This window comes from Rousettus aegyptiacus, unplaced genomic scaffold (genome assembly GCF_014176215.1).
Source record: "Rousettus aegyptiacus isolate mRouAeg1 unplaced genomic scaffold, mRouAeg1.p scaffold_m13_p_10, whole genome shotgun sequence".
NCBI classification, from domain to species: domain Eukaryota; kingdom Metazoa; phylum Chordata; class Mammalia; order Chiroptera; family Pteropodidae; genus Rousettus; species Rousettus aegyptiacus.
In genome coordinates this window covers 62305300-62318111 of record NW_023416285.1, presented here as the reverse complement: position 1 = coordinate 62318111, position 12812 = coordinate 62305300, and the positions used below count along the sequence as shown (strand labels likewise).

Here is a 12812-nt window from a genome sequence, read left to right as displayed (position 1 = left end):
TCAGAAAATAAGGGGAAGGTTGGAAGTATATCCGGGACTCCAGTGAAAGTATTCTGGGAGGGGAGTTTGCAACTTGTATGGATACTTTCTTCATCGGCAAGACCAGATCTATTTTGTGTATCCCTGGCTCTACAGCACCCAGAACAGTAATGACATGTTAGATTGAACCACATCATTGTGGCTAAGTCCCACAATGCCCCCTCCCTCTCAATACATGAGAAAGCAAAACTCAAGTTTCTTGTGAGGGTAGAAATGGCTGGAGGAACCTAGAACATGCATTTTCTATTCTTTGCAAAGCCCAATACTAACTGGCACAGGAGTAAACAGCACTATATTGGGTTTGCTCTCATAATTGTCAAAACATATCCAGCCGTCAGGAGCAAGATATAAGGAAACTGGTTTTATCTCTATTTGTCTCTGCCATAGAAAAGTTCTCTGGTGGATCTCACATTATTTTCTGTTCTCTCTGGCATTCTCCTATAAATGGTCCCAGGCACTATACCCCATATCTCTACATTTAGGTTGGGAAGAAAAGGCTAATTTATGTATGTCAAGTTTTCCAGGTTTAGATGCTATTTCTCTTAACATTTCCCCAAACGTAGAGTAAAACCCAGTCTATACCCTCATGGAGTTTGCAGTCTGGAGCGATGCTGAGGAGCTGTGAGTACATGGTAATGAGGTTATAAACCACAGGTATACCTCATTTTATCGCACTTCAAAGGTGTATTTTTTGCAAATTGAAAGTGAGACCCTCTACCTGAAAAATGAGATATGCGTGTAGTTCCTTATGACTATCAGTCTCAGCTAGCTACAGGTTAGAATTGACAATTCTTAAACAATCACCAAGCTACACTTCTTCCCTCACAAGGCAAGTACAGTGATTTGGAAAGACTATGGGGAATATTTCCCTTGGAATGTTTATAAGAAAATCTCGGTATTTGTAATGAATTCTTAAACTATGCACATTTCTCTTTCATATGACTGATAAATTAGATCCAAATGAAAAAACGACTGTGTCCGTTGGAAAAATATATGAATTGTTTTGGATGTGATTTTTTTAAGTTTAAGGTAATGATAATAAAGTTAGCAGTAAGGTACACAATTTAAGGCTTTAGTGAACTCTGAAATTAATGACAAAAGATTCATTAGCATATGGACTTCTGGGAAAAGCTCTAAGAAAAGAATTATTTGGGAAGTCTGGAGAAAGTCTGAGCTGTATTAAAGAAGCAACTGCTTCTGTCATTTCAAGAGAACTGCCTCGCTGCCTTTCTCTACCTTGGCTGGGACCAGGGGAAGGACTGCCAAGGTTGGATTTCTAACTTTCCCTTGAAACTACTGCCCATGGAAAATGTTATTTCAGGCATTAGAGTTTAAAAAAAAAATTTTTTTTCCCTTTCAGACTTACTCTCTATATATTTCTCTCTTTCATTTATGACAAGATTGTACTTGTTTGGAATAAAATAAACTATTGAACATAACCTCAAAAGCATTCCTGCTGAACAGTGCATCCAAGGGAAATAATACAAAGGAACAAGAAAAACAAAATGGTCATCGGTTCGCAACATACACTGCATCATAAAGTCATTCTCAAAGAGTGTATTTTTTTGCCCACAAATAATTAGCAACATTACTGTTTAAGAATCTATAATTTCTAGTAAGTAAATGAAACGTGGGACAACTTCTCTCTGAAAATCCTTACTTTGCATTTCATCATTAAACTTTCTATCTCGTGACTGCACTTCTATAAATCCAAGAAAAAAAGGATGAGAAAGTTTCCCAAACAAGTAAGGGACGCTTTTGTGAATCGACTTGCCAGCTGTTAGTATCAGCTGAGTGAGCTTTTGGGTTACGAGAGTCTGAGATACCACAAAATCTTTTCTCTACACACACACTGGCCCTGCAAATCCTCGCTTTGCTGGCGCACGCAGCACATTCTCAAAATAAAAGAACGGAGCGGAGGTGTCGCCCATCCTCGCCCGCATCCTCGCGGCTGCCAGCTCCTCCCCTCCCATCTGTCTCCGGCGACGGCCACCGGAGGAGATGCGGGAACCAGGGCCGGGCGCGCGGGCCGCGGACGCCCTGTCGGGCCTGACCCTCCAGGGAGCGTCCGGCTCTCCCCCCGCGTGGGCCGGGGCAGGGGCTGTCGGAGAGAAAAGCGCTCGTGCCCACCTTGCTCGCAGGTGCCCTTGCTGACCTGGGTGATGGCCTTCTCCCCGCGGCTCTCCGCCCTCAGGCTGGCGGCGCGCAGCTGGCACCCGCTGGGGTAGGTGACGCCGTCGCTGCCGCACACGGGGTAGCGGGTCTTGCACACGCACACGCCGCTCACCCCCGGGCCGCCGGCTGCTGCCCCGGCTTTACCCTTCCGCCTCTTGCGGCTCTTCACGCACTCCATGCCCGGCGCGCAGTGCCCCCTGCCGGCACCGCCGCCCCCGCACGGCTCGCCCTCGCCGCGGGCGCACACCGGGCAGCAGCCGCAGGCGTCGCGGGTCTCGCCCAGCGGGCAGCCCCGCGGGGGCAGGGGCGGGCAGGCGGCCGGCTCGCAGGGGCCGCAGGTGTCGGAAGAGGAGGAAGAGGAGAGGGGCAGGAGCAGGAGCAGCAGCCCGGCGGCGCTGAGGAGCAGGGCGCGCAGCGGCGGCCGCTCCATGGCGGGGCGCGGTGGTGGCAGCGGCGCGAAGTGAGCCGGGCCTCGGCAGCCGGCGTCTTAAACGCGGCGCCCCGCCCGGCCCGGCCGCGGGAACCACACCCCGGGGCGGCGAGAGCGTGGCCGCCCCGCCCGGGGCCTCGGGTCCTCGCCGGCTGCGCTGGGCTTTGGCCTCCGAGCGCACCCCACTGGGTCCCGCTCAGACCCCTGCTCCTGCCCCGCGGGGTGCGCCCCAGTCCCTTGTAGGTCTCCCACAGTGAGAGCGGCTTCCTTATCCTCTGGTTCCCCGTCTTTCCCAGTCCAGTTATTTGTACTTCTTAACGACGACTTTGAACCGACCCAGTTTTTAATCCATTAACTTCCCCTTGGGCCCGAGAGACCGGAGTACTGATTACTCTGCGGTTTAGGAAGCTCTTTTAAAAACAATTCGTTTAAAAACCCTACGTGGACATTTTGTGTTCTCGCTGGCCACAGTCCCCATGTGGTGTTGGGTGCCAGGCTAAAAGGACAAATTGTTGCCAGCCACTACTCTCTTTGGAACCTCATAACTGCCTCCTCTCCTTCTCCTTTCTTAGGCTAAGTCAAGTTTTGAGTGTTAGTACTGGAATCCCGGTGAGAGCCCTGTCGTCTGAAGTTCATATTAAATTATGTTAGGCCTCCATCAAACTTCTACGGAGAAGTGATCTAGGTGTGTCACTGGGGACCTAAAGCACCCCAGGTTTCACCAAACCTGTGAGGGTTTTGTTGTAAACGACTGATAGTTCCTCCTAATCTTTCTGTAAAGAATCCTACAAACTCAACTTCAAAGCTTTTCCAAGATTATTTGTCCTTCTGACTCCTATCCAGACGCAAGATGTTTCCATTTTTAGTGAACACAAAACACTGCAATGTGCATGGTTCTGTGTGTCACGTTTTAGTTCTTTTTTTTTTCTTGGCATAAATACAAGGATTTATATGATTTTGAGCTAACTTGAAGTGTGTGGTTTGCAATGTCATCAGCAATATATAGATGCCACTCTCACCAGAGTCTTGTCTTCCTAGGATTATGGTAGACTTTTTTGAAAATTAAATAATAGCAATATTGAGGGAATAAAAAAACATACTCTCCTATTCAGAAAACCTGGCATTGCTTTTTGGCCTCTCTAACAGATTTTAGAAAAGTGGCACTTTTTTAAAAAGGTCACATGTTGACATAATAATTGTTTAAAAGTAATGAAAAGTCTTCAGAGCAGAGTTTTCTTAAATATTCTCGCCTTTGTCTCTCAGTAAGAGATAGTTTATGTGACCTAGTATACAGTCTCAAATCGAAAGAAATGCAGCGGGCACTGCAATATTCCTATTCTATTCTATTTCAATTTTATTAATTTTCTGGTCAAGGTCCACTGAGTTGATTTTGCAACATACTTTGTCAGTTTTAGGTTCCCCAGAAACCAATCATGAGACATTGCAAGTAGTTTACCTGAGAGGCAACATCGGGACACACCAATTGGGGGGTTGGGGTGGGGAGAGCAGTAGGGAGTGAGCAGGAAAGAAGACAGCCAGTAAAGATGCTTATCAAGTCAGCTCCCAGTGGGGTGGGATAAGAGCTCAGGCTCTACAAATTGTGTGTGCATGTTGCCAGAAGGGGGTGGGAGTTGATGGGCACACTGATAGCAGCTGCGCCACTTAGGGCTGCTCTCCAGTGTTTTTAAACTCTGCATGGGAGCCAGCAGTAAGGAGACAAGCAGGTGGGACAATAGGGCCCTCACTGTCCAGCAGGGGGAAGAGCGAGCAGGGTTCTCACCTCTGAAGCAGGGCTGGGCTGTGTGATAGTGCCAGTAGAGAGGACTTGAAAATAGGGAGAGAACTCCTTCCTTCCAAGAAAGAAGATTGTCACCCATTTAGTTCAGTTATAAGGAGATGAAGAACCTGGATGTGGAGATAGGATTATGTCATCTGCAAATACAATTTCACTTCTTCCTGTTTAATCTAGATGTCCCTTATTTTTCTTGCCTAATTGCCTTGGTTATTCCAGTATAATGTGGAATAGAAGTGGTGAGACTAATTGCCTTGGTTATTCCAGTATAATGTGGAATAGAAGTGTTTTGATCCTGACGTCAGAGGGAAAGCTTTCAGTCTTTCACCGTTAAGTATGTGTTACCTGCAGGTTTTTGGAGATGGTCTTATGAGGATGAGGAAATACCTCTCTAGTGCCAGTTTAAATGCTTTTATCACTAAGAGGTATTGAATTTTGTCAAATGCCTTCCTTTTTTTAATCTATTGAGATGTCGATAAAAATGTATTTTAGTTTATTGATATGGTGTATTACATTGATTGATTTTTGAATATTAAACCAAACTTGCATTCCTGGGACAAATCCCACTTGGTCATGATGTATAATATGACCCTTTCTTATATGTTTCTGGATTTAATTTGCTAATATTTTGTTGGTGATTTTTGCATCTATATTCGTAGGAGATATTGGACCATAGTTTTCTTGTGATGTCTTTGGTTTTGATATCAAGGTAATAATGGCCTCATAGAATGAGTTAAGAAGTGTTCTCTCATCTTCTATTTTTTTTTTTTTTTGGAAGAGTTTGTGAAGAATTGGTATTAATTCTTCTTTAAATGTTTAGCAGACTTTATCAGTGAAACAACTGGGGCCTGAGTTTTTCTTTTTGGTTAGTACTTCAATCTCTTTACTTGTTATGAGTCTGTATTTGTTTGCTAGGGCTGCTATAACAAAATACTTCAGACTGGGTGGCTTAAGTAACAGAAATTTATTTTCTCACAGTTCTGGAGGCTGGAAGTCCAAAATCATGGTGTTGGCAGAGTTGGTGTGGGTTCCTCTGAAGACCGAAAGGACAAGATCCTCTACCCAATTCAGACAAGGTGCCACCCACAAAATATCAAGCACTCCCCCGGCCCTAAGTAAGACTGCTGCTTTACAAATTACAGCTTTATATTGCTTGAGTCCGCCTTCCCTATAGATGAGATTTATTGTGATAATCATAGAATTGTCCCCCCTGAGAGTGATCTCCTGCTTTTTATTAAAAATTATTGGGGTGACATTGATTAATAAAAACCAAATAAGTTTCAAGTGTACAATTCAACAGTATGTGGTGTATGTATGGCATTATGTGTTCACTTCTCAAAGTTAGATTTCCTTCTGTCACCAAATATTTGACCCCTTTTACTGCTATCTACCTCCTTCCTCCCCCACTTCCTTCTGGTGACCACTAATCCACAGTCCATGTCCATGAGTCTCAGTCTGTCATGTCTGTTTGTTGATTTCAGTTTTTATATCCCACATATGAATGAAATCATATGGTTTCACCTTTTTCTGTCTAACTTATTTCGCTTAGCATGATCCAAATACTGTCACAAATGGCAGTATTTCATCTTTTCTAATGGCTGAGTAATATTCCATTGCGCGCGCGCGCGTGTTTGTGTCTATATATATATATATATATATATATATATATATATGTATATATCACGGCTTCTTTATTCAGTCATCTATTGTAGGACACTTCAGTTGCTTCCATGTCGTGGCCACCGTGAATAATGCCGCTATGAACATTGGGCGCATATACATTTGAGGATAAATGTTTTCAGGTTTTTTTGGTAAATATCCAGAAGGATTGCTGGATCACGTGGTAATTCAATTCTTAGTTTTTTCTAAGAACCTCCATACTGTTTTCCATAGTGGTTGTACCAGTTTGCATTCCCACAAGCCATATGAGGGTTACTTTTTGCCCACAACCTTTCCAACACTTGTTATTACTTATCATGTTCGTAATAGCTGTTCTACTAGGTGTGAGATGATATCTCGTTGTAGTTTTGATTTGCATTTGCATTTTCCTAATAGCTAGCGAAGTTGAGCAACTTTTCACATTTCTATTGGCCACTTGTGTGTCTTCTTGGGAGAAATGTCTGTTCAAGTCCTCTGCCCATATTTTAATTGGATTGTTTGTCTTTTTATTGTTGAGTTGTGTGAGTTCTTTATATATTTTGGATGTGAAGCCCTTATCAGAGGCATTGTTTGCAAATATATTCTCCCATTTGGACAGTTCCCTCTTTGCCTTGTTGATAGTTTCTTTTGCTGCGCAGAAGCTTTTTAGTTTGATAAAGTCTCATTCATTTATTTTTGCTTTTATTTCCCTTGCTTATGAGGTCAAATGCATAAAATTCTCTCGAAATCGAAAGTCCATAAGATTAGTACCTATGCTTTCTTCTATGCCCTTTATTGTTTCAGGTCTTATATTCAGGTCCTTACTCATTTTGAGTTAATTTTGGTGTGTGGTGATAGACAGCAGTCTAGTTTCATTCTTTTGCAGGTGGCTTTTGAGTTTTCCCAGCACCATTTATTAAAGAGGCTTTCCTTTTTCCATTGTATGATATTGGCTTCTTTGTTGAAAATGATTTGCCCATATATATCGATATGGGGGTTTATTTCTGAACTCTCAGTTCTGTTCCATTGGTCTGTGTGTCTGATTTTCTGCCAATACCATACTGTTTTGGTAATTATTGTTTTGTAGTATAATTTGAAGTCACACAAATGATATTTCCAGCCTTGTTTTTTTTTCTCTCAGGATCTCTTTGGCTATTTGGGGTCTTGAGTGCTTCTGCCTAAATCTGATGATTTTTTTCTTCTATTCCTTTAAAAAATGCCATTGGGATTTTTTTTCTGGCTTTATTAAAATATAATAGATAATTAGTTGCCTGTATTTACATTGTATCATTCAATGAGTCATCGTTGGCATACAATAATATATTAATTTCAGTTGTATAGCATAATGATTAGAGATCTATATAACTTACAGTTATCACCCCACTAAATCTAGTACCCCTTTTCCTCCTTACATATTTATTACAACATTAGTGTTTTTCTTATGCTACACTTTATATCTACATGTCCATTTATAATTATCCATTTATACTTAATCATTTTGCCCTTTTTTCACTGTCCCCCCAACCTCCTCCCCATTTAGTAGCTGTCAAAATATTCTCTGTATCTATGAGTTTGTTTTGTTTTTGTTATTGTCATTGTTTGTTTTGTTCTTTAGATTCCACATGTATGTGAAGTCATGTGATATTTATCTTTCTCTAACTTCATTCAGTGTAATACCATCTAGGTCCATCAAGGCAATATCTTTTTCCATCCCCTTCCTTTTAGTTTGTGTGTGTCTTTTAATCTGAAATGAGTCTCTTATAGGCAATGTATGTAGGGGTCTTATTTTCTTATGCATTCAGCCACTCTCTCTTTTGGTTGGAACATTTAATTCTTTTCCATTTGAGGCACTTGTTCATAGGAATATAGTTATTACCATTTTTTATTCCTATTTTTGATACATATTTTTTCTTCTTAAAGAAGTCCCTCCAACATTTCCTGTAATATTGGCTTAGTGGTGATAAATTCCTTTAGCTTATTTTTCTCGGAAGCTCTTTATCTGTCCTTCAACTCTAAATGATAGCTTTGCTGGATAAAGTATTCTTGGTTGTAGATCCTGGGTTTTCATTATATTGAATATTTTGTGCCAAGCCCTTCTGTCCTGAAAAGTTTCTTTTGAGAAATCAACTACCAGTCTTATTGGAGTTCCCTTTTAGGTAACTGACTGCTTTTCTCTTGCTGCTTTTAAGATTCTCTCTTTGTATTTAACTTTTGGCATTTTAATTATAACGTGTCTTGGTGTGGGCCTCTTTGGGTTCCTATTTTTTGGGACTCTGAGCTTCCTGGGGTTATATGTCTATTTCCTTCACCAGGTTAGGAAGTTTTCCATCATTAGTTTTTCAAATAACTCTTCAACTTCTTGTTTTCCTTCAGGTACTACCATGACACATATATTTTTACATTTAATTGTGTCCCATAGGCTCCTTAAATTATTATTATAGGCTCGGATTCTTTTTCTTGCTGTTCTGATTGAGTGTCCTTGGCATCCCATCCTGTATTTCAGTGGATCAGTCCTCTTCTTTATTGATCCTGTTGATTACCTGTAATATACTCTTCATCTCAGATAATGTGTTCTTCGTTTCTGATTGGTTCTCTTTTATAATTTCCATTTCCATTTTTATGTTCTTTTTTCTCTTCGTTAAAGTTCTCACTGAGTTCATCTATACTTTCCCTAAGTTCATCGAGCATCTTTATGACCAGTGTTTTGAACTGTGCATCAGAATAGAGATCCATTATTCCTGGATCCATTATTCCTGGAAGCATTATTCCTGGATCTCTATTCTGTTCTCTCATATGGTTTCTGCTTCTTTGTCTTCCCATTTTGGTTACCTTTCTGTGTCTGTTTCTATGTACTAAGAAAAGCTCCTAAGTCTCTTGGTCTTAGTAGCATGGCTTTGTTTAGTAGATGTCCAGTGGCACAGTCCTGAGAAGGGTTCGGCTGCAGGCCAAATTTAGCCCCATGCTCTGCCCCTCCAGGGCCACCTGTTAAGATTGAGTAAGCAATATACAGATGCTGTGTTTATAGTTCAGTGCTCAGCAAGGAGCACTGAACTCACCGAGGACACAACTGGATGTGGCTTGCATTGGGCTGAGAGTTAGGGAAGGTGGAGTTTCAGGGAAGGCAGAGCAACCTCTGTTATTCAGTTTGTCGTGGTGTTGTGGTGCTGAGTCCGTGCACTGGGAGTGGGGAGAGCTCAACAGAAGGACACTGGATACCACCAGCACTTCTACTGTGGAGAGAACCTCCCCTCCTGCCCTCCGGGCAACTCAGTGTTCCCCTGTAAGTCTCTGGTGCCTACTGTGCAGCCAACCCGGCGCTGGTGCTCAGAGCAAGCAGGTCCATTACTGCGCAAGTCCCACAGACATGACCCTTTAAAGATGTATCTGCAGCTGCTGTTGCTGTAGCCTCTGTTCCACAGCCTTTCAGGATTGGGCAGCCTTTTGTCTTTGCTCCCTCCTATCTTCTATCATTGCAGGGTGATTTCTTATTTCTCTCTCTAGTTGTAGTGCTTATGTTCATCTAGATCCCAGGTGACTTCGCTTGCTGTTTGTTCTGTGTTTCTGTCGCAACTTCGATGTAGTTGCAAGAGGATTGAACAAAGCCTCTATCATCTATACCATTTTTCCCCCTTGCTGTTGGGATTTTGATAGGGATTGCATTAAATCTGTATAATGCTTTAGATAATAAGGTCCTTTTACCTAATTTGATTCTTTCAATCCAAGAACACAGAATATCTTTGCATTTTTTTTTTGCCTTCTTCAATTTCTTTTAATAGTGTCTTATAGTTTTCAGAGTATAGGTCCTTCACATTTTTCCTGTATTTTATTCGTTTTGTTGCAATTGTAAAAGGAATTGGTTTTTCATTTCTTTTTCTGACAATTCCCTTAGAATAAAGGAATGCTGTGGATTTTTGAACATTGATTTTGTATCCTGAAACTTTACTGTATCTATTTATTATTTCTAATAGTTTTTTAAAGTAGAATATTGAGGGTTTTCTATATAGAGATCATGTCATCTGTAAAAAGTGATAATTTGACTTCTTTATTTCTTATTTGAATGCCTTTTCTTTCTCTTTCCTCATTGATATAGCTAGGACTTCCAATACTATATTGAATAATACAGGTAATAACGGACAACCTTGTCTTGTTCTTGATCTTAAAGGGAAGGTTTTTAGTTTTTCATTATTAAGTATGGTGTTAGTTGAGGGTTTGTCATATGCGGTCTTTATTATGTTTAGGTACTTTCCTTCTATACTCATTTTGTTAAGTATTTTAATCACAAATGGATGCCATATCTTGTCAAATGCTTTTCCTGCATCTATTGATATGATCATATGATTTTTATTCTTTATTTTGTTTATGTGGTGTATCACATTAACAAATTTGCATATGTTGAAATATCCCTGTGCCTCTGGGATGAAGTCACTTAGTTATAGTGTATAATCTTTTTTAATGTATTATTGTATTCAATTTGCTAGTATTTTATTTAGGATTTTCACATCTGTGTTCATGAGAGATATTGGTCTGTAGTTTTCTTTTTTTGTGTTATCTTTACCAGGTTTTGGTATCAGGGTAATGTTGGCCTCATAAAATAAGTTTGGCAATATTGCCTCTTTTTCAATTTTTTTGGAAATTTTGAGAAGAATAGGTATTAGATCGTCTTTAAATGTTTGGTAGAATTCACTGGTGAAGCCATATGGCCCTGAACTTTTACTTTGGGGAGGTTTTGATGTTTGTTTCAATTTCCTTACTGTTGATCTGTCTGTTTAGATTTTCCAGTTCTTCATGCATCCATTTCTTCTAGGTTATTGAATTTGGTGTCTTATAATTCTTCATAGTATTTTTGTATGATCCTTTGTATTTTGGTGGTATGTGTGTATAACTTCTCTTTCATTCATGATTTTGTTTATTTGTGGCCTTTATCTTTTTCTTTAGTGAGTCTAGCCAGAGGTTCATCAATTTTATTAATCTTCTAAAAGAACTAGCTCATTATTGCATTAATTTCTTCTATTGGGTTTTTTTTTAATTCTCTATTTCATTCAATTCTGCTCAAATTTTGATTTTTTTCTTTCTGCTGACTTTGGGCTTATTTGTTCCTCTTTTTCTAGTTTTCTAAGATACAATGTTAGGTTGTTTATTTGAGATCTTTCTTGTTTCTTGAAATAGGCCTGTAATGATATGAACTTTCCTTTTATTACCACTTTTTTTGTGTCCTAAAAGTTCTGATATGTTGTCCTTTCATTCTCATTTGTTTCTCTGTATCTATTTTTTTTAATTTAACTTACTTATTTAAATAAGTTTCAAGTATTCAGTACAGTGGTTAGACATTTATATAGTTCATAAAATGATCCCCCCAATTGTTCCCTCCCTCCCCTGGCTCTCCACCTAGCCATCATATTAATGGTGACTGCATTCCCTCTGCTGTGCTTCCCATCCCTGTGACCAACTGTCAACTATTAATTTGTATTTCTTTAACCCTTCACCCTATTCTCTCAGTCCCCCAAACTCCTACACCTCTGTCCGTCACCAAATTGTCCACTCTGTGAGTCTGTTTTTGATTAGTTTATTTTTTTTGTTACTTAGATTCCGCATATAAGTGAAATCATATGGTATTTATCTTTCTTTGTCTGACTTACTTCACTCAGCATAATAACCTCTAGGCCCATCCACGTTGTTGCGAATGGTAGGATTTCACTTTTTTTTTTAATGGCTGAGTAATATTCCATTGTATATACAAACCGTAATTTCTTTATCCAATTGTCTGTTAATGGGCATTTAGGTTACTTCCATATCTTGACTATTGTAAATTGTGCTGCCATGAATATTGGAGTGAATAGATCTTTACGAATTATTGTTTTCATTTTCTTTGATCTCACTTTCATTTCTTCTCTGACCCAGTCATTCTTCAGTAGTGTGTTGTTTAATCTCCACAACATGTGGTTCTTCCTACTTTCTTTTTATAGTTGATCTCCAGTTTCAAAGCATTATTGTTAGAGGATATGTTTGGTATGATTTCAGTTTTCTTATATATGTTATATAGTTTTGTGTCCCAACATATGAATGACTTAAGAAGAATATATAAGCTGCTATTTTGGGATGAAGGGCTCCATAAATGTCAATTATATCCAATTGGTCTAATGTTTCATTTAAGAGTGATATTTCCTTATTGATTTTCTGTTTGGATGATCTATCCATAGCTGACAGTGGGGTGTTTAGGTCCCCTACCACAAAAGTATTTTTGTCATTTTCTCCCTTTAGTTCTGTTAGTAGTTGCTTTAGATATTTTGGTGTTCTCTGGTTGGGAGTATAAATATTAATGTGTTAGATATTCTTGATGTTTGGTTCCCTTTATCATTATGAGGTATCTATCACTGTTTCTCTTTATGCTTTTTATATTGAAGACTTTTTCTTCAGTTATAAGTACAATTACACCTGCTTTCTCTGGCTGCCATTTGCTTGGATTATTGTTCTTCACACTTTCATTTGGGGTCTATATTTGTCCTTGCAGTTAAAATGTGTCTCTTGAAGGCAGCATATGGTTGGGTATTGTTTTTGATCCAATCTGCTACTCTCTGCCTTTTTATTGGTGAGTTCAGCCCATTTACATTAATGGTGATTATGGAAATGTGAGTTTTTCCTATAGCCATTTTATCTTTTGTTTTCTGGTAGCTTGAAGTCTCCATTGCTTCTTTGTCTCGTGTTTCTGTCTGCTATTTTAATTTGGTGGCATTTTGTAGA

General features: G+C 39.8%; 1 protein-coding gene and 1 long non-coding RNA gene across 2 annotated transcripts in view; one reads left to right on the top strand and one right to left on the bottom strand.

Annotated features, from left to right (window-relative positions):
* Positions 1-2687, bottom strand: part of IGFBP7 (insulin like growth factor binding protein 7) — a 65728-nt gene extending 63041 nt beyond the window's left edge. Inside the window, exon 1 of the mRNA XM_016158739.2 lies at positions 2170-2687. Within this exon, the coding sequence (XP_016014225.1) occupies positions 2170-2644 (475 nt within the window). The 5' untranslated portion in view covers positions 2645-2687. The remainder of the gene's footprint in view (positions 1-2169) is intronic.
* Positions 2688-5419: 2732 nt separating this feature from the next.
* The window catches only part of LOC107517718, a 71042-nt gene continuing 63649 nt past the window's right edge, over positions 5420-12812 (top strand). Inside the window, exon 1 of the long non-coding RNA XR_001598600.2 lies at positions 5420-5551. This is a non-coding gene — a long non-coding RNA (uncharacterized LOC107517718). The remainder of the gene's footprint in view (positions 5552-12812) is intronic.